This window comes from Oryzias latipes, chromosome 8 (assembly GCF_002234675.1).
Source record: "Oryzias latipes chromosome 8, ASM223467v1".
NCBI classification, from domain to species: domain Eukaryota; kingdom Metazoa; phylum Chordata; class Actinopteri; order Beloniformes; family Adrianichthyidae; genus Oryzias; species Oryzias latipes.
In genome coordinates, this window is record NC_019866.2 from 13,256,979 (window position 1) to 13,282,715 (window position 25,737).

The following is a 25,737-nucleotide window of genomic DNA, read 5'->3' on the forward strand; positions in this document are numbered from 1 at the left end:
TCCTCTTTCCTTGGCTCCCTTTTGGCACATATAGACCACAGCAGACTGGCATCTACAGTTCTAGAGATGCTCTGCAGTCATCTAGCCATCTCAACTTGGATTTTCTCAAATTAGCTCAAATTCTTACCTTTTCTTGCTTCTAACAAATTTATATATAAAAAAAAGGCAAACAGCAATTGAGCTGAGAAGCCGGTATCAGTTCCTGTTCTGTTGCAGATAACTGTGTATCAACCAATGACTTAAGTGGGGAAAGGTGAAAACGGTCATGTGACTCATGTGTTTCATTAGATATAGTTAACAGTTTCTTTCCGACTGTAAAGGATGTAGTTGCCATAACATTTGTCGTTCAAAGAAAAAGCGTTGATGCAGCCTTGGTAGACATTCGTCCAGCCATTTTTTAAAGGCTTGTGGGAACCTTGTGAGGTCAGATTTAGAGTTAAGGCAATCCAACCTCAAATTCGCATAATTATGTATATTATTATTATAATATTTTGTACAGTCTGCATTTCTGGGGCGGATTCTAACTAACTCTTTAGCACTGCTTCTCATACACGTTTTCTCAGACACTCTTTCCTTAATACACCAATAGGGATGCACCAAACCTACCGAAGACATTCAGACAGTTTACTTAAATGCCCAAATTGAAAGCTGTCAAAAGTGGTTTAATTAACAGAAAAAAAAGATGTTGCTTTAATGACCCAGATCTACTTGACTTAAAATTTAAAGAAGTGGCAATTTGCAAACATCGGTCATTGTCAAGCTGCAATACTTGTAGTAAAACCTTAGCAAACAATAGTAGTCTATTTAAGTGGACTACATGTATTTTAGACTGTACTAAAAGTAAGGCAGTACTGTATATTTCATTTCAATTTTATTTGTATAGCCCAAAATCACAACAGTCGTCTCGATGGGCTTCGATACTTAAAGTTCACTTTTACATACTATGATAGACCTAAAATGGTCCAATTTAGTCTGAAGAAGTATTCAGTTCGTTCCTAGACAACACGTACATGGTGCAAGTATACTTTAAATAAACGTCTTGCGTAATGTATTTTGCTAAGGAAACAGCAAGTGAAACTACTAGGACATTCTTTCAGACATATTAAATCTAGGCCGTTTCTATATAGAGGCTTAAAATCAAACAATATATGCAATTTTTGATAATGCACAGATTATGTGTTTTGTATTTAAGAGTTGGGCAGCAAAAATAGAAGAATAAGAAAATTAGTGACTGCTGCTGCGGGCCATACATGTTGTTCTTTTGTCACTAGTTTTGTTTTATTTTGAAAGGAAACAGTTACAGTGAGTTCCGTGTGCCACGAGATGGATCCCCGTGGTCAGAGGAACTCTCTAAACTGAAATAATTTAGATAGAACTTCATGAGGGGGGAATATCAATTGTGAACATTTCGTAAAAGGATAATCTCTGCCTTGGTCTTCAATTTAGAGTTAAACTACATTAAAATCACACATGAATACGACCCTGTACGTAAACTAATCTGTTGTCTCGCGTGACTACCCAGAAAATACCGAACGGAAGCCGTCGCAGGTCAAATCGGCGTGCTCATTTGAACCAGAAGACGCGCTACGAAGAGCGGCCCAACGCTCACTGTCCAGCTTTTAAATCATTATTGTACGTACAGGTGCGATATACTGTTATTTTTGATAGTATATTTAGTCACTTCGTCGTGTTGACTATACACTTTTTGCTAGTTAAATTGAACGAAACGAACAATGACGACAGAGCGGGAATAGGAATAGATTTGGCTCAGCTAGTAGCATTAGCACACGAAGTAAAGCTCCATGCGCAGGAGCTTTAGCGTTCAGCCTCAAAAACGTGTTCAGGAAGTTTTTGACAATTGTTGAATTTTACCACGTTTTAGCGAAATCATGTGTGGCTGAATGATTTATTGAGTTCAAATATACCCGTTTAGGCTTTCTGTGGCTTAACGGAAGACGCGATTTTCTGTTTTATGTGCCGGGCACAACATGGCCATCCTATTTTTTAACAGGCCGGAGTCGAAACGACTGATTACATTAAGTTAACAGCGAGCCAGTGTGTGGAGTGCGATCGCTCTATAAATCGATAATGATAGAAAATAGGGTTTGATTGTAATTATTAAAATAAAATATAAGAGACTGTAACCACATGATCTTTGATCTGACGTAGTTGAGTATGGTTTAGCTAATCGGTATTAGCTATACAGTATATCTGTGGTAAATTAACCAGGGTGTTGGGATTGGAGGACAAAAAGTTTTCGACGGAGCGCAGCAGTCGGTCGGCTGGCGAGGTGGGGGTAGGATTAGCCAAAGGCAGTTAAGCCGGGTCACAGAGATTTTAGCTGTTCGTGCGACTCTAACGTCCTTGTTTCTTTTCTTCTTTTTTTCGAATCGTTCGGTCCTGGTAGGAGTTTTCCTCACTTCCTTTTAAAAGTACCACCTTTATCTAGCTGTGCGTTTACATAGTTGCTATGGAACACTATGTCCACCATGAACTTTAAACCTTCTGTTCAAACTTACCCTTCCAGAAATACAAAAGCCACGTGGTGCTGCCTAAACCTCAATGATATCAGTATTTAAGTGTAATTTTAAGTGTTTGGATGCGTTTTACTTACAAATAAGCACATAGTTACTGCTTTGCAGTTGTACTTGTTTACAAGGATATTTTCAGCGTCCATTGATGCTTGTGGAGCTGGATATGATGCATCTAAATAACCTGACTGACACTGATGGTGTTTGTATTCATACTGTCTGATCCAGTGACCATGTTTTCATGTTTCTTTTTTGGTGTTGCAGTCAACCAGCTTTTGGGAGAAAGCAGTTTTATGTTTGTGTGTATGTGTGCAGGATGGAGTGGCAGCCGGATGAGCAGGGACTTCAGCAGGTCCTCCAGTTGCTCAAAGACTCCCAGTCGCCTAACACTGTCACACAGAGAGCAGTTCAACAAGTATCCTGTTCCAGCGTCCTCTTTTTTTCCCCTTTAAAGCCCATTTGTATTTTTTATATTGCCTTATTTGTTTGCATTGGTTAGCTTGTACTGTAGATGAAAACATTAGCCAGTCAAATGTCCTTAACCATCATGCTAGAAACTGGAACAGCTCAACCAGTTTCCCGACTTCAACAACTATCTGATCTTTGTCCTCACACGACTCAAAACTGAGGGTAAGCTGTGGTTGTTCTACTCTGAGCCTATAGCATCACACAGACTATTGATCTGCGTTGTTTTGAGCAACCTCTAACATGATAAGATTTTCTAATGGGAAAATGTTTAAAGCAGTGCATCTCCAGATTTTTAATAGAAATCTTTTGCCCCTATAGTCTGTGACTTAAGAAAAAATACAAAACCTGAACGCCCTGTGTGCAACTTTTAAGTTCAGCCTCTGCTTAAAAGGATGAATTTTCTTAAAGGAATTGTTATGTTTAATGTAGATATTTTTAGTTTGTTTTGTGGGCAATTCAGAGGGAAAGTGCTGATGAGTGAGTTTAGGATTGAAATAGTTGATAAAGCGATGAATCATCTGCCAATTATTAATTAATACAAAATGGATGACCGAGCCAGCTGGTTTACACGGATACCAAATTAGCCATTATGCAATATTTTTGAGCTACTTTCTTTTGCCAAAAATGACAACTATCCTATAATATGATCCTGCATGTTAATTTCTGACCGTAAGACTAAGTATTTCCAGACACATTAATACGTTTAAAGTATTTTCTAGTTTTGCATCTCGTCTGCACTGCCATGTTTACATAAAGCAGGGTAACCAAAGTTTCATGTACTGGAAGTTTGAAGTCCCACTCCCATCGTCCCAGTGGTCTTAACCATGATTATACCATTTTTAACCAAAATCGAACATTTCTTGATATGTCCTCCATCTTGGAAAAAAGGCCACAAGAACATGCTAAAAACACAATTTTCATTGGAGCACGTCTTTAAAAGTTGCGTCATGATGAACACACACTCTGACCGTAACCGACAAACTCTAAAAGTTGTTTGTTGCCAAAGCAGTACGTTAGAGCTGACCACGTGACCCATGTTGAAGTGGTTGGATAAACTCAGAGCTGTTCATTTGCAAACACTGAAAATCTTTTTTTAAATTTTTTTATTAGTCAACATTGGTAAAAGGATTTTCTGTGACAACCTGTTGGTGATCTTAGTCAATTCTACATTTATCTAAATCAGGAAAACACATAACAGTGTGGCATCATTTTACTCACTAATTAGGTCTCAGATCGGCAATCAGGGGAGTAATCACAATATTTTTGTTAAAGTTTTACATTTTTAAGAATCAACTGCTTCTTTCAGATGAGCCAACTCGCTCTCTAAGTGGTCTGATCCTGAAGAACAATGTCAAGGCCCACTACCAGAACTTCCCCCCAGCCGTTGCAGACTTCATCAAGCAGGAGTGCCTCAACAGCATCGGGGATCCGTCGCCGCTCATCCGTGCAACCATCGGTGAGTCTGGAGTTCCATCTGAAGCCTCCGTCTTACCTGTGATGTTCTGGAACTGATGCATAAAAAACAAACCCAGATTGTCAGTGAAGGTGTTTGGTATTCATACTGTCTGATCCAAAGCTGTAGAGAGAACTGAAACTATCCGGCTGATGAAACGCGCACTTACATTTCTGTTTGTCCTTCCTTCCTAGGCATCCTCATTACTACTATTGCCTCCAAAGGTGAGCTGCAGACATGGCCAGAACTGCTGCCCCAGCTCTGCAACCTGCTCAACTCTGAGGACTATAACACCTGCGAGGTTAGCACCTATCTGGATCTGAATTCATTACAATGTTAACACTTTAAAAATGATCTTCAATACCTAAACGACAGCTTCCTCCTTAACTAAAGATGTATATAAATTACTGACTGATGAATATGGTTAACCTGAACTCACAAATATAGGATAAGTGTGGCAAACGGCTGTACTGGCCAAAAAAACATGTACTTGTGACCTTTACTAAATAAAAAAGGAATTTTATAGTCAACTCTTTGCATTATATTAGGGGTGCAACGGATGACAAAACTCACGGTTCGGATAAGTAAAATGAAAAAAATAATACAATTATTATTTAATGCTTCAAAACATAGATTTAATAAAGCATATATAAAGTACTTCAAAACAAATACACACAAAGATGTATTATAACATTGAATATTTGCTCAGTAAGGCCTATTTGTAAAAACAAACATCAATAAGGTCTTTGAACTCAAGATATTCATCTATGTAAAAGATCCCCAAATAAACAAATGTACTTTGAGACATTGCAGCTTAAAGAAAATGAAGTAAAGAAAGATTCAGAGAAAGTTAGAATTTACTACTTTTCATTCTTTCCCTGTGGCCCCTACTGCTCTAAAGCCCCTCCCACTGGTTCCAGAGGAGCAGCGTGTTTTCTCCCGCCACAGTGCGGGACGCCTGCTGCTCCTCACGGACTAATTTCTGAAGGATTTCATAGACATTTACCAATACTCTTTTACAGTTGAGCAAAATGAATAAAGTGGATCTCTCATCATCCGCATCCTCCGTATAGAGGTCAAGAAAAGCTTCTGACGGAAGCTCCTCCCACACGCGGCTGGAGCTGCAGGTTAACACGCAAACATCAAGCAGCAACTTTATATCATGTTAAAACAAAGACGGTGTACATGAATTTGACACACAAATCAGTTTTCGGTGTGAGCGGACAGTTGATTTAAATGATGTGCGCGTGAGGTGCGCACACGGGGGGGGGGGGGGGGGGGGTGATCCGTCCTACACGTGTGTGCCGAACCGTGGCTAGTGATCCGTACGGATCATCCGTGATCCGCTGCACCCCTACATTATATTCACTACTTTTGCGTAAGTCTTATCTTCTGATGTCGTCTTGTTCTCTCCTCTGTGTCCGTGTACGTTTCTGTTTGATTTGACAGCCTTTCTATGTATGTCCGTGTCTCAGGGCTCATTTGGCGCACTGCAGAAGATCTGCGAGGACTCGTCGGAGCTGCTGGACAGTGACGCTCTGAATAGACCTCTCAACATTATGATACCTAAATTCCTTCAGTTCTTCAAGCATTGCAGCCCCAAGATTAGGTACAGGAGAGAGGAGAAGTCTTGTTTTTTTAGGGCTTTTGCTAACATCTAACTTGTATTCGTGTTTACTTTCTTCACACTGATGCACTCGTGACACATAGCTTCTCCCTGAAATAGAATGAAGTGAAATAATTTGCACTCGTTCTGTTAGATATATTGGTTAAATTCTAATCTTGTTGGGAATTTAGCAAGTTAGTCAGCTGCACCTTATCAGTGGAGCTGTTTGCAGATGTTTTTTGTTTTAGTTTTTTAAATCACTAAAATACAAGATGCTCTTCTTGTTACCAACAGTAAATGATTGCCACTGCTTGCGGCAGGATCTCTCAAAGGCCTGTTGCATTTTCAATTTTTGTGTGTGTTGCTTTGCACTTCAAGTGTATGATTTGTAGGTTGTCGTTGTTGTTTTTTTGATTTTCAATTCCAAGCATTTTTAAAGCAAAAACTAGCGGCTCTGTGTTGAACCTGAACTCATTCCCTGCAGATCCCATGCTATAGCCTGTGTGAACCAGTTCATCATCGGCAGAGCCCAGGCCCTGATGGACAATATAGACACCTTCATAGAGGTGGGCCATGTGTCTTAAAGGAGTCTGCTGCTTTCTATTTGCATGCGCCTTTATTGTTTCAACTCTTTTTCTCTTATTTCCTTTGTCAGAGCCTTTTTGCTCTGGCTGCAGACGAAGACCCCGAGGTCAGAAAGAATGTATGCCGGGCCCTGGTCATGTTACTGGAGGTCCGGATCGATCGCCTCATCCCTCACATGCACAGCATCATCCAGGTAAGGAAAAGCCAGGAAGCCGTTTGTTTTCAAGATGGCGTCGTCGTGTCTGGACATGATGAGAAACCCAGCTCATTGATGCATTGTGATACATAAAGTTCCTATGGTTTCTGATCCAGATCTGCCAAAACGCTGTGCCACAGTAATGCCACAGTATCTTTGCCTTAAAAGCTCCCATTTCTTTTGTATGGTGTTCTGTAACACACCTCATCCTCACACCTGCTCTGCATTTTTCAGTACATGCTGCAGAGGACTCAGGACCCCGACGAGAACGTGGCCCTGGAGGCGTGCGAGTTCTGGCTGACTCTAGCCGAACAGCCCATTTGTAAAGAGATGCTGTCTGGACACCTGATGCAGTGAGTTACACAGACTTCAATGTCAAAAATAGCCCATAAGTTGTGGTTTCATTGTCAAATTGATAAATAAATCTAAAAACAATTAAATTTTTCTATCGCATAATAAAATTCTTTTTTTTCTTCTATCGCCCTAAAAAAACAGACTGATCCCTATTTTAGTGAATGGAATGAAGTATTCAGAGATAGACATCATACTACTGAAGGTGAAACCTTTCATCCTTTCCCTGCATCTCTTTACTCATTTTTGTTTAAATGTTTCTCGTGCCGATCTGGAGACTGGATTTTTTTTCTGACGGTTGCTTTTTTTCCTCACAGGGAGATGTGGAGGAGGATGAGGCGGTGCCAGACAACGAGCAGGACATCAAGCCCCGCTTCCATAAATCTCGCACCGTCACGTTGCAGCATGAAGGAGGGGAGGGAGAGGAGGGCGAGGACGACGACGACGATGAAGATGATGACGATGACACGCTATCTGACTGGAATCTGCGTAAGTGAGGACCTGTGGGGTTTTGCTGTAGGTCCCAGTGAACTTCCCTGATGTTACACTAATCGAGTTGATGCTTTTTTGTAAGTTAGTGTTAGTCATGAAGGTCATGGATGGACGTATACAGAGCTAGAAACGGAGAGTGAATAATTTTTTCCGTTACAGGAAAGTGTTCTGCTGCAGCTCTGGACGTTCTGGCCAACGTGTTCCGCGACGACCTCCTCCCCCACCTCCTGCCGCTCCTAAAGGGGCTGCTCTTTCACCCAGACTGGGTCATCAAGGAATCTGGAATCTTGGTGTTGGGGGCGATAGCGGAAGGTAAAACTGTGGCGCACCTTTTGCATTCTTTGCCACATAAGAATTGCTGCCGTATAATAATAACGTGCTTAGGTTAACTTGTTATGGACCTGTTCCAGGTTGCATGCAGGGGATGGTGCCCTACCTGCCAGAGTTGATCCCTCACCTCATCCAGTGTCTGTGTGACAAGAAGGCTCTGGTCCGCTCCATCGCCTGCTGGACTCTGAGCCGCTATGCACACTGGGTGGTCTCCCAGCCTCCTGATTCCTACCTCAAACCTCTAATGACAGAACTTCTAAAGCGAATCCTGGACAGCAACAAGAGGGTGCAGGAGGCCGCTTGCAGGTGTGCAGCTTAATATTGCATTTCCATGAATGTGGAGGTGAAGAAAATCCCAGCTCATTGATTCCAATGATACGCTTTGTTCCCATATTTTCTCTGATCCACAACCAGCGTTTTTAATTCATGGGCATATGAATGCCATGCAGATGAAAATGGTGATTGTTTCTCCTTTTTTGTCCTCAGTGCATTTGCAACACTAGAGGAGGAGGCGTGCACAGAGCTAGTACCATACCTGAGTTTCATCCTGGACACGCTGGTCTTTGCCTTTGGGAAGTATCAGCACAAGAATCTCCTCATCCTGTATGATGCCATAGGAACTCTGGCAGATTCTGTGGGTCACCACCTCAACCAGCCCGTAAGTGTTTGAGACGGTCGGTATTTTTGGAGGATTGTTGAACACAAAGATGGGTGAAATAATTTTGGTCCTTCTAATATTAAATCTCAAATTGCTCCTGATGTGGATCAATACATAAAAACCCAAATCTGTTTGGTTTTCTATTTAAAAAAAAAAAAAAGTTGAATTTATATGAAAATGATAAAGTCCTCGTGTGTAAACTCTTGACTGTTGATAATGTTTTGTAGGAGTACATTCAGAAATTGATGCCTCCACTGATTGCCAAGTGGAACGAGCTTAAAGATGAAGACAAGGATCTTTTCCCGCTGTTGGAGGTCAGTGTTTTGAGCAGATCTCACTCGGAGATATGAAAGCTGTGTAATAAAGTTTCCCTTTGTAAATATTATGTAAGATTGATTTAACTTTTTGTTGTGTTTTCTTAGTGCCTGTCATCAGTAGCCACAGCACTGCAGAGTGGGTTTCTGCCTTACTGTGAGCCTGTTTATCAGCGCTGCGTCACCCTTGTCCAGAAGACGCTGGCCCAGGCCATGGTGAGCAGGACGCCAACACCACACGCAGCGTAGGAGTCCTCCTTGATCACAAAGATGCTCATTGTGTGTCCTATATTGATTGACACAGATGTACAACCAGCATCCAGACCAGTACGAAGCGCCAGACAAGGATTTCATGATCGTGGCTTTGGACCTGCTGAGTGGACTGGCTGAAGGTCTGGGGGGTCATGTGGAACAGCTAGTGGCTCGCTCAAACATTATGACTCTTCTTTTCCAGTGCATGCAGGTGTGACAGGGAGCTTTCTGGATATTTAGTCTCTAAAACATATCACAAGTCTCTCTTTTTTTCTTTTAATGGACTTCAGAGTGTTTTTCTTTTTGGTTTTTGCAGGACACAATGCCTGAGGTGAGGCAAAGCTCCTTTGCCCTCCTTGGTGATCTAACTAAAGCTTGCTTCCTCCACGTGAAGCCTTGCATTGGTGAGTTAGCTAAAAGGCTGCAGAATTCTGGCTTATTTTGCAAACAACCTTCCATTTTTCAAATCATTTTTAAGTCCGTCCTTAAAAATGATTACATTTGATTGTTTTCTTTGTATTTATTCTTTTCACTGCAGCTGAATTCATGCCCATCCTGGGGCTCAACCTGAACCCAGAGTTTATTTCCGTGTGTAACAACGCCACCTGGGCTATTGGCGAGATTTCCATGCAAATGGGTAAGGATGTCAAAGACCTCCTTTTAAATTTGTTTTCGCTATCTGGACATGATGAAACACCCAGCTCATTGACACACAATGATACATTTTGTTCCCATATTCTTGTCTGATCCAAACATGGAGAAGTGTAGTCCTTTGTGGTTGTTTGTTAAGGACGTGCTCAGCCTCTGCTGTGTCTTTCTAGGCGCAGAAATGCAGCCTTATGTGGGCATGGTGCTCCCCCACCTGGTGGAGATCATCAACAGACCAAACACGCCAAAGACTCTGCTTGAAAACACAGGTTCAGGAGGATTCGCAGTCATCATCATGCCACATAAGTGCTGTTGTGTCATTGTTTAAACAGGTTTTCCCGTTTCTTTTCGTGTAGCCATAACGATTGGCAGACTGGGCTATGTCTGTCCTCAGGAAGTCGCACCGCAGCTGCAGCATTTCATAAGACCCTGGTGAGTTTGACTGCTTTACAACTCAAATTTAGCTTATTTTTAAAAGAAGGTTGACCTTTTTTTTCTTCTTTTTTTTTTTAATATAAATTGCTTTCTCCTAAAATGCTCATTAAATGTTATACAGCGAAACATACGACACCTTGTGATGAGCCTATCTTTTTCCAGGTGCTCATCGCTGAGGAACATCAGGGACAACGAGGAGAAGGACTCTGCCTTCCGGGGCATCTGTGTGATGATCGGCGTTAACCCAGCAGGGGTGGTGCAGGTCCGATGACCATTTTCTGACGCGTTCAAAATGCCCCGTCTTCCTAGAAATTGAAATCAACACATGATCTCTGTTCAGGACTTCATCTTCTTCTGCGATGCTGTGGCTTCATGGGTCAGTCCTAAGGACGACTTGAGAGACATGTTTTACAAGGTGAGTCGTGCATCAGAAACATGGTTTGACGGAGGCTTTCCACACACTGTGATGATCAACTTTCAGACATTCGAAAACTGATTTAACAGTGTGGACAATGTTTAGATCTGAGAGGTGTGGATACCTCTTCTCTTTTATCTCCACCTCAAGACACAAAATTAAGTGTGTGGGGGTTTTTACTGTAAAAGGCTGCAAATTTGATGCTAAATATTTTTGCTTTTTAAGATTCTGCACGGCTTCAAGGACCAGGTTGGAGAAGAAAACTGGCATCAGTTTTCCGAGCAGTTCCCCCCTCTTTTGAAGGAGCGCCTGTCAGCCTGCTATGGCGTCTAACCTGAAGCCTTCCTGTGGTCCACTGACCTGTTAGGTACGCCTGTGTGTTTGTCTGGGTTTATTTTACTCGTCGACTGTTTCCTTGATGTGATGAAACACCCAGCTCATTGAGAAACAATGATACACTTTGTTCCCAAACACATTTTTCTGATCAAGAATTGCACCAGTTGAAATTGCCCTGTGAGCCGTGAAGCAGCCGCATTGATCATGTGACTTGTTGTTTTTTTCTGCTTGCAGGCTAATGAAGGGGAGGGTAACGGGGGAACTCATTGCACTGCCCAGATCGTGGGGAGAAACTAGAGCTGGAGGGGTGTGACTGGCCTTGACCTTCCGCTCTATGGACGGCCTCCTTTTCCCCGCGCCCTGTTTGTCTTTGTGAGGGAGGGTGGGAGGAGGGTGGTGTGGGGGGGTAACCAGGGAATATACATATACCTCCGATAGAACGCCTCACTAAATCCGACACACTCAAAAGCAACTCGCCAAAAAACACAGCAGGGAAATGAGGGCAAAATAGTGACGACGTTTGGCCTCCCCCTCTGACTCATCAACTGCATTATTGTTACGAGGGAGAAAACTGGGGGAGGCAAGGAGGGGGAGGACGAGGAGAGAAAAAGGTACACAATAATAATCTGAACCAGCAGTGGGCGCCACAGTTCCAGCTTCTACAATGCATGTAGAATGGCTCGTAGATGTTAAAACGGGGGCTCAACGGAGAAGCAAGATGCTTTTACAACGTGCACAAAACATTTTGCACCTTTTACTGCAGAATTGCATCGATTTGTTTTTGAATGTGCACACACACACAGGCCTTTGATCACGTGCACATTTAGCTGAATTTCATTTTTCCTGTCTGGCTCGCCGAATTCCTTTCAATCTTTTAGGATTCTAGTTCTTTTAGTCCGAGGCAATAAAGATGCAGTACATGAGTCGTCAAAGGTTTATATCTTCGCTGCACCAAACTATATTGCATGGCGTACGGTTACCACACTAAGTTGCATGTTTGAGTGAACGTCTCTCTTGATTTAATGCATTAGTTTTTGTTCAAATGGGGAGGATTATGAGGTGCTCGGTTATTGCTCCTATGTAGTGTCTAAATGATGTCCCTGTAGTTTAACGCAGTCGGTGGGGGTTAAGTCCCGCTATAGGTAAATTAATTCAGGAATTGACTCGTTTCTAGTTGTGTATGCAACAAAAGTTCACATACTGTAAGGCAGATGAAGAAACCTATTTGCTGCTGTTGCTTTGTTTTTAGAATACTTGCAAAACAAACTTATACAAGTTTCACCCAAATGAATTTCCTCTCACTGGTATAAATGCACTTTTTTCTGTTGTAAGAAATCTAAAATTTATCTTTAAGGCGTACAGTAACGATATATTGAACTTGATGGTTCTTTTTTTGTTTTGTTTCTGATAAGTGATTTTAGGACTATTGTGAGCATAATGACAATGTTAGGCAATGGTAAATGACTTGGAAAGACTTGAGGCCTCCTTATGTAGTTTTATAATGTAGCTCCTAACGTGGATATAATAGGATTAAGGTGGAATGAATCTCATCCATTTCTCACAGGATGTTCCTGCCTTTCTCTTAGAAGCGCCGTGCTGAGCGATGGCCCCTATCGCCATCCGTGTTACGTAAATGGATTATTGTTTAGATATGTTCCCAAGAGTTTCTTTCAGTCCCGTTTGGAGGGACCTACCTTTGTAAAATCTTGATGACAATTCAACTTGCTGCTGGAAGAGCAGCTTCTGATCTTACTAGTGATTGTTGTTGCCATATATTTTCACCCGCTGACACTGTGTAGGGTATGCCAGGGAAAACTTTTTAGTCCCTCGACACTGGTTAGCTGATGTGGCAGATTTGTGGCCGCTACTCATCTTTTTTTTGTCTTTTAGTTCTAGTCCGGAGTGGTCGATTTGTAACCGAAGTGTGCATGGCTGTCTGCTTAGTGGTGTTAAGTCATAAAATCCTGGGACATATAATTTTACACCAGCCCCTCTCATTAAAGTAGATTATTAGGGAAGAAAGTGAGTCATAATCTGTCGATGTAACCAACAAGTGTGCTTGCCTGCCGGGTTGTCTTGTTTCTCGTCTCCTAAAATGAAGATAATTTGGGGTGGGAGGGGTTAAAGAAGCACAAATATCAGCTTCTATTCATTTTCTCTGGTAGGATTAGTTTTTTACAAAACAAAATTCGCATCAACAAAGGAAGTGGAAGTTTTTTTTATTTTTTTGTTGCTTTTTTATTTTGTTTTCAGTGTTTACTTTTTCTTATTTCACCTGACTTGATGTAACAGTGTTTTGAATCGTCAAAATAAGAGCTGCAACGCCCCGCGGTGAGGTTCTTTCAACATTTTTAACTGTTTAAATTGAGGACTGGGCGGTCAAAAGGAGGGTGGTGAAAGTGCAAGCAGCTCCCGTGCCACTAACAATTGGTATTAAATCCCTCGAGGCTTTACCACTCCTCACTATGTTGAAATGCAAAAACGTGCACAAAATTGATGTTAAGACTAGTTGTCCATAAGTTTTTGTATTTATTTTTATTTTTTTTAATCATTTTGTTTACTTTTTTTGTTTTTAAGATTTATGTGATGATTTAATTTATTTTGTTTTTTGAGTTGTTTTTTATATTTTTATTTTTGTGCTCTGCTGCACAAATGATTTAAGACTTTAAAAGTTTTTTTTTTCTTCCTTTTCTTTATTCTTTTTATTTAAAGAACAGTTTTATTTCGTTGTTTTACAGCGTACAATCTAAGTATCAAACCTCACGTGGATGGAATAACAGCCAGTCCTGGGCGCACACCTTTTTGGGAAACAAATTTGAACGCAAATTCATAATTTGTTTTGATCTTAAAATAAGGCAGGCAATTCAAATTAACGTATCTTTGGCTAAACTGTGGTGAAGGTTGGGATATGATCTTGTGTATCCCTTTTTATTTAATTTTGTGTATAAGGGGAAATAAAAGTTTTTTTTCCATCAACTTGTGCGTTTGCTATATTTGTATATACGTTTTTTATAATTAATAGCAAAGGGCCTGACCTCATTGAAGACGTGGAGACCAGGGCTGCTTGTTTGGACACACCTGATTCAGGTTGTAAATGGGCTCATTCTATCTTGCAAACGTGGAGACATTCTGCCCCATGAAGCCGTGAATCGCCTCCTTACTCCTTTCTGATGTGAGGATAAAGCTTTTAAAAAAAAGGATCCTTTTGCAATATGGAAAAAGACGTGGATCTACTTATGAAAATTTGGATGTAAATCTCGCAAACACACATGGACCTCTTTTTTTTTAGCCAAATGCAGAGGTGGGTAAAATCTTCCTTAAAGGTAGCAAGTCTTACTATTACAAAATATTAAGGTAATACATTGGGGAGAAACTATTAGAGTAGCTTTTTTTGGGTTAAATGAATAAGTTGGCATACCATTGTTTTATTTGGCATGATGTTCAAAGTGCTATTGAAACTATAACAACAAGTTGTCCCTCTTTAAATAATGACAGGTGTGTTTACTTGGAGACAGAATTGATTTTAAGGATTCAATTCGTATCCTAATTCGTTGATGCATTTCATAGTCAGTATTGGTTCATTTTGAACGATCCGATTCACTGACGTAAAATCGATCCAGGACATCTTTAGCCAAAAATTGAACCAGTGTGACTCAGACATAAATACCTGAGGATTGAACAGTAAACAAGGAATAAAGGCAAATCTATTCACAATTGAGTTGCATGAAGTTCACCCCACTTCTGTTTTTCCACATCAAAATAACCCAAAGGGAACATTATTAAACACATTCTTGCACACTGTATGGTCAGTGTTTCCACCCGTTGGCTTGATCATTTTTTTGTTTTCCGCTGTGATGGAGCTTGGTCATTTGAATTAATCATAAATATAAACAGGTTAAAACAATGAAGTCATAAAGCACAACAGACTAAAAAGGACGATTGAAAGTGCTGTGGCCAAAAGTTTGAGAAAGCACTGTCTAAATTAAAAGATAGAAAGGGAAATCAATATATTTATATAAATACAAATAATAAAAAAATCCTACTTATAACAGGCACATTCTGTCTCTCACAGTTGCGGTGTATCTATAACAGGACCACTCATAAAATCAGTGGCTGATCGGGCTGCACCATATGAGGGAAAATCACAAGATTGTTTTAGCACAGTTAAGGTAACCATCAATGACAAATTATGCCGTCTTTTGAGAAATGCTTATTGCACAGCTAAATATCACGAAAATGTTATCGATACATTTTAATGATAAATATTCCCTTCAGAATTTTTCCCAGCTGTGTAAAAAGGCTGGAGTTATTACAAATGATGTTTACATCTGGGGATGCAGAAAATGAAATGGGTATAATCTACAGGTCATTTGTTGAAATAGGACAGCTGTGGATCTGATGCTGAGATTCAGACATTATAAATGTGAAAGTCAATAACAAAGGTCAAGTCAAAATAAAAAGCAAAAACACTTCTGGATTTGATGTTCATAATTTCCTTTTTTTTTCCTGATTCGCCTTATAACATTTAGTTATTTGGCAGTTTTTACATGTAATACTTCTATACCAATTAAAGGAAAATACAAACAAAAAAACAAAAGTCACAGCTGTGGAAGATGTGAAATGGCTAATCAAAAGCATGACTGGTTTAACTTAACCAAAATAAATAAAGAAAAAATACAAGAATTTTCAAGTGTTTTTCAAATGAGTTCACAACTAGATAAATGTAAATAAATGCAATATACATGTATTTCTGTTGTGTAAAACATGTCATGCTTACAAAAAAAGGCTCAGAAGCCAAAAAACATGTAACAGCAATAGGTATAAATATTTACATATTTTTTGATCATTTCTAATATTTTTATGTTTTATAACAGCTATGTTGTAGTAAACATTTTGAACATCTGTTATTCTTTGGTTATCTTCAGCTCTTCAGTGTTCAAAGCAGCACACAGGTTTTCTTTTCCTTGAAGGGGTTGGAGGAGGCAGCTATGCCCATGAGCAGAGGGTCGCTGCATCTGTGCTCTTGACAGTACTGGACCAAGTCTGCTGCAGTCAAGGAGATCTGCTTGAGCAAAGGACATTACAAAGAATATTACAATTTTACACACACACACACACACACACACACACACACACACACACACTTGGACTTTTGGATTCTTTCTTATTAGTTTGTTCCATCTGTTTTTTTCCCCCCAATCAAAGCAACAAAAATAATGTTTAAAATACAGATGTAAAATAAATTTTGAAGTGAGTGGTTTTCACGTACCTTAAATCTCACCATGCTTGCCTCCAGCCGGAGTTGCTCCACCAACTTTTGTGCCTGAATAACACTGTTGTTGCTGCAGCTGGGAGTTTTTCCAGACATCCCTTTCAGTGCAAGAGTTCTGTTTCAACAGTCTCTGCAGGAAAAGGGCGCTGGAGCAGTTTTTAAACTGACCCAGGGTGACCTCCCGTTGTGGACACTTTGCCCAGAGAGGCTGGTCTGACCTGTGCCCTCTTTTTATTCAAAGGTGTGGGCAGTTCAAAGACCCTGTGATAAGAGAAGGTCAACCGACCAAAATGTCAGCAACATCATACATTTTACTTCACAGGCATAGCTGATGAAAAACAGGAACACATGCTTTTTTCTATAAGAGTGCTGCAGTAGAAGAGAAATAGAATCAAGTTCATTTTCATTTTACCATTTGCAGCAAAATTAAAGTGCCAACTAAAGTGGCAGCAAGCCTATGTATATTCAATTACATATTCATTAAATTAATAATATATCAAATTAAAAGATTATACAAATTGAATTCTCTATCTAATGAAAACTGAATATTGAGAGGCTGTTGCAAAGAAGCGCTTCTTGAGTTTGTTTGACCCTGACCCTGATTATCCTGTAACCCTTCCCTGATAGAAATACAGATGTTCAAACAGATCATCTCCAGGGTCTGACATGTCTTTGAGGATGTTTTTAAGTGAAGCCCTTACCTTAAAGGTGCATTTAAAAGAAAGTCTCTTCAATTTTTGAACTGCTCATCTAAAAGTGATCACAGATTTCTGTTATACAACTAAATGTGTTATAATTTGGGGTAAAAATGTTACAAAAGTGGGCAAAATTTTAGATTTGTTTTGCGCTTTATTCAAACATGCTTTAAAAAACTTTATTATTAATTTATTTAATTCCTGCAAAATAAAAATAAGCAATGTTTCTAAATTGATTAAAGTTAATGTTCAAATTAAAGCATTATTTAGAATAGCAATTGATAGCGTAATAGTCAAATAAAACTTTTAAACACAAGCATGTACTTTTTTATTTTTTTAAAAGCAATGACAAAGATGATGGAAAAAAAAAAACCGGGAGAGTGAAGGTTTGCTTTTAAAAGGAAAAAAGTTTGTGCGGTTGGCATTGTTTGTACCTTCACGCTTTCCGTAGCTAGCTAGCTTCATGCTACATGTAGCCCATGCGATGGTTACTGGCTATGTTCCATCTGCGCATTTGCCGTCACCTGGCCCCTAATCCCATTATAACTTAGTCTCTCTTTGATAACAGGTATGTTTTAAAGTTTTCATGTATCTGTTTTCATTTTCACCTTGTTTAGAAGACTCTTTTAGTTAGCATCTGTGTTTCTCATCTGTGTTTATGATCCAAATTGTTCTGGTTTTTGTTTTGCTATATATTCAGATAGTTAATATTATGATTTTAAAAAAAGCAATGCTATTAGTAAATGTGTTTTTCAGCTTAATGGCTTTTTTGTCAACTTTATATTAATTAAAATGTGTTAAATTAAAATGAATTATAGTGCATCAAGTTTTGTTCTTGTAAAAATGTGCTTGGAGGAAAATGTACTTTAGTTTCTAAAGTGACCCCCCACCCCCCTTGTTTTTTGTTTTAAATAATCCAACTCAGAAACACAATGACAGTTTTTTTTATTGTTGTGGATTTTTTTGGTTGCAGGAACAATGTCAGACCACGCCCCCTCTGTAGCCATGGAGGCTGTCTTGAAGCCCAGCGATGACCTCCCTGACGACATGCCAAAAATCCGAGGCTATGACTTCAACCACGGAGTCGATCTGCAGGCGGTGCTGAAGTCCTACCTCACCACAGGCTTTCAGGCCAGCAGCCTAAGTTTGGCCATTCAACAGATCAACAACATGGTATGTGAGCCGAATAGAGAATAATTCCCTGTACACAGCTGTGCCATTCCTTATCTCCAGAAAAGTTTGTTTGCATCTTCCTTAAATATAAATTTAAAATGTTCAGTATTTTTTTCTACCTTATCTACTGATTGTACTTCACGTCAGACTTTAGATTATATTTATTTGGCATTGCTTTTGTGGGATTATTTTGATTAAATGTATGTCCCAGTGGCTATTATGAACTACTTAACACCTTACAGATTGAGAAACGCCTCGAGCCAATGGAAGCAGACGATGGAGATGAGTTAAAGCAACACTCGGGCTGCACTATCTTTCTGGGTTACACCTCCAATCTGATCAGCTCTGGAGTGAGAGAAAGCATCCGGTACCTCGTAGAGCACAAAATGGTACAGTTGGTTGTCATGCTTGTCCGAAACTGTCAACGCTAACAGACAGAGCCGTTTCTTACATTCTCTTACTTTGTTTTAGGTGGATGCGATTGTAACCACAGCTGGAGGAATTGAAGAGGACTTGATTAAATGTCTGGCTCACACCTATTTAGGAGATTTTAGTTTGTCTGGGAAGGAACTCCGGCTGAAAGGAATCAACAGGTTGTTATTGTAGATTTAATATGCTAATTTCTGACATCACTTGTTGGATTTAAAATGACAAAAATGAGGGATGGGCATTTTGACTGGCATTTACTCCACACAGCTCATCAACAGCTGCTCCTTTGGGTGCTGTTGTCACACTAAATTTTCTAGATAAATCTGTTATTTTTGGAACTATTTTTATTGTTGACTGTGAGTTTGCATTCAGTATCTATAGTCATATTTAAGCTGCAATCGCGCCTCACAGCAGCTTCATCAGGAACACATCAGTTAAGATACAAAAACATCACTCCTTCTCTGAACTCCTTCTCCTTCTGTCTGCCATGACTATAGGATTGGGAATCTGCTGGTTCCCAATGATAACTACTGTAAATTTGAAGACTGGCTGATGCCCATTCTGGACCAGATGCTGCTGGAGCAGAACACAGAGGTAAGGTTTTTTTTCTGATCAATTACCAACGTCTGAAACAGCAGTGATGCTTTAACAGTCACTTTTTAAAAAGATTTGCAACTGCAAATTCATTCCATTTCTCCCACTAGGGTGTGCGTTGGACTCCCTCCAAAATGATCCATCGATTGGGCAAAGAGATCAATAATACTGACTCTGTGTACTACTGGGCCTATAAGGTTAGCAAAATAGCAGTCGGTAACTGAAATGATTGAATGTGTTGTCATTTCTTAGCTTTTTTTAAGTAGAATTTGTCCTCATTTTATTTGCTCAACTGAATTTTTTGTGCCGTGTTGTTTCAGAATAACATCCCCGTGTTCAGTCCTGCTCTCACCGATGGCTCTCTGGGTGACATGATTTACTTTCACTCATTTAAAAATCCTGGCCTGGTTTTGGACATTGTAGAAGGTGAAAGCAAAAATCCCTTTTCTATAGTAAAGTTAGGGCTAAGTCGTCTCATGAATGTGGTGTTTGTTGCAGATATTCGCAGACTGAACGGTCTGGCAGTTTTTGCCAAGAAGACCGGAATGATCATCCTGGGAGGAGGGCTGGTGAAGCATCATATAGCCAATGCTAACCTTATGGTAATTGACCTAGTTCGTTAGTTTTCCCTTTTTCTCATTTACGTGGCACTTAGCACAGAAAATAACCTTTGTGCAGGGGGAAATTTAAGGGGAATTTCTCTGAAATTACACTTTTTTATGTCAAATGTTGCTTTCAACACATATTAAAAGAGCAGTGGTTTCAATTTTTGTTAACTGCTATATATAGTTTTATTGTGTCCTTTAAAAATACTGCAAAGCTTTTACGCCATTTCTAACAGCATGGGATGTAAATGTGCTTAGAAAGAAAACAGTCATTTTATTCAGAAATTAATGTAGTTTTTAATTTTAGATGCACTTTCTTTGACTAAATAGAGTGCTAATTTAGTTTTCTTTTTCTGACCTCCTTTTATGAAGCACAAAAACATGTGTATCTATCTATCTATCTATCTATCTATCTATCTATCTATCTATCTATCTATCTATCTATCTATCTATCTATCTATCTATCTATCTATCTATCTATCTCTCTATCTCTCTATCTCTCTATCTCTCTATCTCTCTATCTCTCTATCTCTCTATCTCTCTATCTCTCTATATAGAGATAGAGATAGAGATAGAGATAGAGATAGAGATAGAGATAGAGATAGATAGACAGACACAGCTGTTTTATTTTCCCCTCTCTTGACGCGTTCTCTTTTTGTGGATCCACTGTAGAGGAATGGAGCAGACTATGCGGTTTACGTGAACACAGGCCAGGAGTTTGATGGCTCTGACTCTGGGGCTCGACCTGATGAAGCCATATCGTGGGGAAAGATCAGAGCGGATGCCACGCCTGTAAAGGTGCGATCAAAGAATTCCTCACACAATGATTTTTAAGACTAAGATGCTCTTTATTGAGTAGTCATTACAGTAAAATCCTTTTAAGAATTTAGTTTTTTTTAACTTGATTTCCTCTCCACCTTAAATGACTTTAGTTAAACTCTTCTTGATAAGGGTTTCTGGTCTGGTGCTCAAGGCTTAACATCTATGTGGTTTGTTTATTTTTGCATTTTCAACCATGACATGTTGAAAGTTTGGTTTATTTAAACCATCATTTAAGAGTTTTATACTCGTATTTTTAATAATTTTCGTTTTACCTGTGATTCCTATTTTGGCCACAAGGTGGTGCCATTTGCCCTGTTCGTCTGTCGCACAGACCATAAATGAGTTTTTTAGATTCTCACAGCACTCGTTTGGCTCCACAGGTGTACGCAGATGCCTCTTTGGTTTTTCCTCTGATTGTGGCCGAGACCTTCGCTCTTCACTTCAAGAAGCTGACTGCTGAAAAGAAAGCAGATTAATGGTGGTTTTCTTTCAAGTTTTCCTTCCCTCCCAATTTAATTTATGCATTTAAATCCCCTTTTTCATTAAAAAAAAGTTACACTTTGGGCCTTGAAAAGATGTTGAAAGCCTCTTCAACACTGCTTTGCACTCAACATTTGGTATGACATTTATTCTGTGTATTTATAAATATTTAGGTAACCCTTTTCTCATTATTTTCAATTTGCTGGTTTCCCTGTAAGTTAAGAAACTGTGAAACTTTTGTCACAGTCTGAAATTCTTTTTGGTGTTGATCCCGACATTTGATTTCACGTCTTTAGTAGATGCAAGCATCACCTTTTATTTTCATATATTTTTTAGGAAGAATTTCGAGTTACATGTGGCATGTCTTTAGGTATATTTGTATAGCTGTATAGGTAAATAAAAATGCTATTAAGCAAAAAGTTAGTGAAAAGTGTTTAACTGAGATTAATTCTAAGATTTAAAAAAAAAAAAATTTTAAGGACCTTGCAATCCTGTTTAAAAAATGATTTAAAAAGAAGTGTCAGAATTGTTGTATCACAATTCTTTGCCCCAAAACTGTCATAATTGTGATTTCTGCTGTTTTAAAAAATTAAAGTACTTTCTTTTCCTTTAAAAAAAACATATCAGCTTCTTAAATGCTTTTCCTTTATTGTATTTTTTTTATTTGGTGGTACCTCAGACAGCAGAAAAGTTCATTTCATCACTGCGTGTCTTGAGTTTCGTAATAATCAAATGTCCCAATGTAAAGATCATGTTTCTTTAAAATATTTGTAGAAACACTTTAATTTGCTTTAAATTACAACTGCACCTCCTGTTAAAACAGCCTGCATGAGTTGCTGTGGCTTTTTTCTTTCTTTCAAAGTGTTCTTTTGTCATTTTTCTTTGGCGTAACCTCACATTCATAAAGAGGAACAGTCATGAATGTGTTGCAAACACGGAGTAGATCGTTAAAAAACACCGTCTGCACAGTCAAGTAGAAAAAAAGTTGAGATGCATGTCTTTAATGGAAGATTGTTTTTGTCCAGATTAAAAGTTTTCATGCGTAACAAGAAAATATAATACATGAAATTTACATAAATGTGAGACACTGGACATTTTTGGGGGGTTTAAAGAGGACAAAGGGGAGGTGGGGGGACATCCATATATATGATGAAAATGCTGCTGAAGTCACTTTTTTTCCCACCAAATGTGAAACTTTAAGTCCAGAGTTAGTGGGTGGATCCCCTTAGACCAGCCTAATGAACTTTCTGACATCGTCCTAGCTGTTTTTAGGAGGGGCACGCGGGAGCATGACAGCTTTTTGCATGTGGTTAGTGCTTGCTCAAATGCAAAGTTCTCAAAAGCCCAACTAGAGGGCAAGATGCGTAGGTAGGAGTTTCATCTTGTTCCTTTGACACGCAACACAGTCTACCGAGTAATCCATCAATGATGACACACATTTCTCTTTGCAGCAAAGTCAGAATGGATATTTGTCACAGTTTATACCTATTTGTATACGTCTTGAATTATTTAAGCCTTTTTAATCGGTGACGTCAGGGCAGTTTTGATCATTTCTCTTTCTGCTTTAAAATGTTTTGGGTTGTGGAAAGCTCTCTGCTTCCCAAATGCACACACTTTGAAGAGATGGCTGTTTGTGCTACTACAAACCCTAATTCCTCCATCCGTACCTGCTGGTGGCCGTGCTGCACAATTGCATGTTTACTCAGAGCTCAACAGTGACAATGATTTGTCTTTACGTTGTAGTTTTGTTGATTTTTTTTTTTTTAGCCCTATAGAAAATCGATGTTTGCTTCATGCATGACTGAAAGATTACAGAAAGACGGAGTGGGATGAAAACGGCACCCTGTGTGTTTGTATGTGAATGAGCTGAAGTCACGCTACGATAATATTGAGTGGCGCCTGCACAGTGCAGACAGTGTCCCCCACTCCTCCCCTCCTCCGTAGAACAAGCAGCGCTCTCTGTGATGTGCTGGCCTGCAGCAGTCATAATGGCAATTATGTCTTCCCCCAGCCAGATTGGCAGCTTTTTATGGTGAGAACCCAGGACTGGGAGGAGGTGGGGAGCGCTGACCGGCTGCACAGCTGCAGGGTGGGGCAGATCTGAGGGAAGTGGACGAAGAGAACCACACAGCAGATGGATCTCTGCATATTACATAATTACGTTGGTTTCCATTGTAGACAGTCGTTCCAAAGCTAATTTCCCCCCAAACTTTAAATTCATTAAGGTCATTTTAGAATTGAAGGACATTTGGGCTCCAAAAATTCATGATTTTCTGCTACATATTTATCAATAATAGGTAATAAACCATCAAACCCTTGATTAGCTCAACTTACAGATCAATTGTAGAATACATTATATCTTTAATGATTACAGAATTAAGTTACCAATTTTTTCAGGTACAGGGTTTCAAATCTGTAACAAACACTAACTGTTTAGACTGCTGTTACTGAAAACCAAGAGGACAAACGGACTTATGTACATAAGAATAAATAATTGAATAAACAATTGTCTTACACTAAATATATGCACCACAGGGTAGGGTCAGACATTCGATTTTGGCTAACTATAACATAAAAAATAGAAAAGAGGGGATTCTTTTGCTCCACATGTTGTTTTGGAAAACTGTTTGATGATGTCATGTCCAGCATATCATATGTTTCTCTGCTAGATTCTTTTGCTACCGCGCTAAAAGGTTATGGCAACGGGTGGGTGCATGTTTTGGGACACACGTTCCATTGATAATAATTATTGGACATATTTTGCTTATTAAAGAAAATGTTCCCACAGTTACAAGAGACATTAATGATACACAATGATCAAAATGATACAAAAAATGGCATTGTGATTTAATTTGAACTTTTATTTATGAATTAATTAGGACATTAGGGAGGTGGGACAAGGGAATAATCGCATTTTAGGGGATATTCCATACTTATTTGGTCTTTAAAAATATTTTCAAGCACTCTTTTTGCTTAGTTTTTGCAGATTTGGTCTCTTGTGAAGTAAATGTGTTCAAAACCGACATGTTTTAGTTTTGACTTATGTGGTGTATTTGAAAAATGACAGTGGGACGTTAAATGTCCTCCACTTCTGGAATGACCCATGAAGTATATTAAGTAATTTGTAGCTGCATCAATATTTCTGACCATTACCCATAAAGTTTCATTTGTGTGGGTCTGTTTTACATAGTTCTACGGTGGCTGAGAAGGGCCATACCGGGAAATGTTTTTTCACAACAATGTAAACATTCAATCACAGTTTTATGTTCCTGTCTTAATGGCACAAATATACATTATAACAACGTATAAAGAAAATTGACAGAATACTCGAACTGCAATCTTTTCCCCATTTACGTACAGTTTCTTTTCTTTTCCTTTAAATGTTGCATCTTTGTTTGTTTTTTCGCTTCGTAACTAATCGCTGCTATAAAGGAGAGCCCGTCCCATCACCCCGCCTTATCTCCACCCTTGTTTACCTGTTGTGTAGCCATGGCAACTGTAACCGTGGCGCAGGTAGGCAGCGACAGGTGAAGGAGTGGAGCGCGTGGGCGTAAAGAGGCAGGATTTGCAGAGCGAGGAGCGGCGCGGCTGCCACGGAAAGATAAACACTGTGTTATACGCGGCAAACAATGGCGCAATAAATGTATAGGAGGGCTGCGGTTAATGGAGAGAAGTAGGCTAAAAGGCGGCCGAGCTCCACACCTCGCGCTGCTTTCTCAGAAACAGGAACCGCCATCTCCTCCTCTGACGCAGCTGGCTGAGGCTGATGACGGACTTGCGTCTCTGTCGCTATAGTAACCCCTCTACAAAGGCACACATCCGGATGGAATCTGCCTAGGTTTCGATTTTTCGTCGAAATTTGCAAAGCCGAAAAATTCAGTGGGCTGTTCTGTAACATATGAGTGTAATTTGTGCAGAAGATGACACCAAATAAACAAGAAACAAAAGATTCCTGATCATTTTAAATTGAAATGACTCATAACTTCAGAGGTGATGAATTAGTTTGTTTTGCACGCATCATATGTCATTTTGTAAGGTTTATGCATCTCCTAAGCGATAAAAAGTAATGGAACATTATAGGAAATATCATAGTTTTACAAGAAAAATAGTATAGAAAATTAATAATCAATCCAAAATGTTATTTGTGGAAGGTTTACAAATGCAAGTCCTCTCCATTTATCATATTAAATGCATATATTGGCGTAATAAAGACTATAAAACTAAAATACAAACAAATATTGAAAATATGAAAAATTGTATATTCAAATATGTTTACGAAATTGAGCTGAACTTGGCTTTCATAAAAAAAATGCTTTAAAAGTTTTTTCTTCCTATATAAATAAAACATATGTACCAGCACGTATACAAAAATCTTCTCCGACACAATATTTAAGATTGTTTCACTGTTTTACGATATTGATGGTTGGTTTCTATTTAAATTTCTGTTATATGTAGCAAAATTTATGAGTTGCTTAAAAATAATTTTCAAAAATGGTCAAAAGTAAATGTAACAAAAACTGAAAGAGAAAAAAAAAGGTTATTTTTGAAGACAGGCATAGCATCCCAGGTAAAAAAAAAATAAAAAAAAATTAGACTG

At 39.2% G+C, this 25,737-nt stretch overlaps 3 protein-coding genes, 1 long non-coding RNA gene and 1 other non-coding gene across 8 annotated transcripts; 3 read left to right on the forward strand and 2 right to left on the reverse strand.

The window, feature by feature from the left end:
• The first annotated feature begins 1,517 nt into the window (after positions 1–1,517).
• On the forward strand, positions 1,518–14,046 carry LOC101170763 (transportin-2-like). 4 transcript variants are annotated; one of them, XM_023957612.1, is made up of 25 exons: positions 1,518–1,632; positions 2,847–2,946; positions 3,086–3,161; positions 4,306–4,455; positions 4,647–4,753; positions 5,928–6,061; positions 6,543–6,624; positions 6,714–6,836; positions 7,074–7,192; positions 7,335–7,395; positions 7,508–7,679; positions 7,842–7,994; positions 8,093–8,318; positions 8,499–8,670; positions 8,898–8,984; positions 9,093–9,200; positions 9,289–9,447; positions 9,553–9,640; positions 9,775–9,873; positions 10,058–10,153; positions 10,241–10,316; positions 10,482–10,581; positions 10,660–10,734; positions 10,960–11,101; positions 11,305–14,046. In XM_023957612.1, the coding sequence occupies exons 2-24, from the start codon at positions 2,848–2,850 to the stop codon at positions 11,065–11,067; spliced, it is 2,670 nt and encodes an 889-aa protein (XP_023813380.1). In that variant the 5' UTR covers positions 1,518–1,632; position 2,847; the 3' UTR covers positions 11,068–11,101; positions 11,305–14,046. The 4 variants fall into 4 exon arrangements, with proteins under 4 accessions (XP_023813380.1, XP_023813381.1, XP_023813382.1 ...); XM_023957613.1 differs by having other exon boundaries at positions 1,555–1,642; XM_023957614.1 differs by having other exon boundaries at positions 1,576–1,632; positions 2,796–2,946.
• LOC111947845 lies at positions 2,692–2,759 on the forward strand. Its single transcript, XR_002873795.1, has one exon. It is a non-coding gene; the product is annotated as a small nucleolar RNA SNORD41 (small nucleolar RNA).
• A 1,021-nt stretch (positions 14,047–15,067) lies between the features above and the next one.
• Positions 15,068–16,710, reverse strand: LOC110015484 (guanine nucleotide-binding protein G(I)/G(S)/G(O) subunit gamma-12-like). Its single transcript, XM_023957616.1, has 2 exons — positions 16,340–16,710; positions 15,068–16,132 (listed from the first exon to the last, which is right to left on the reverse strand). The coding sequence occupies exons 1-2, from the start codon at positions 16,436–16,438 to the stop codon at positions 16,007–16,009; spliced, it is 225 nt and encodes a 74-aa protein (XP_023813384.1). The 5' UTR covers positions 16,439–16,710; the 3' UTR covers positions 15,068–16,006.
• Positions 16,711–17,473: 763 nt separating this feature from the next.
• dhps (deoxyhypusine synthase) lies at positions 17,474–21,759 on the forward strand. The gene is made up of 10 exons (XM_004071493.4): positions 17,474–17,605; positions 18,011–18,210; positions 18,453–18,599; positions 18,682–18,803; positions 19,137–19,233; positions 19,344–19,430; positions 19,554–19,659; positions 19,732–19,835; positions 20,511–20,636; positions 21,041–21,759. The coding sequence occupies exons 2-10, from the start codon at positions 18,016–18,018 to the stop codon at positions 21,134–21,136; spliced, it is 1,080 nt and encodes a 359-aa protein (XP_004071541.1). The 5' UTR covers positions 17,474–17,605; positions 18,011–18,015; the 3' UTR covers positions 21,137–21,759.
• A 1,133-nt stretch (positions 21,760–22,892) lies between these two features.
• Positions 22,893–25,653, reverse strand: LOC110015485. Its single transcript, XR_002290693.1, has 2 exons — positions 24,843–25,653; positions 22,893–24,728 (listed from the first exon to the last, which is right to left on the reverse strand). It is a non-coding gene; the product is annotated as an uncharacterized LOC110015485 (long non-coding RNA).
• Positions 25,654–25,737: the final 84 nt, after the last annotated feature.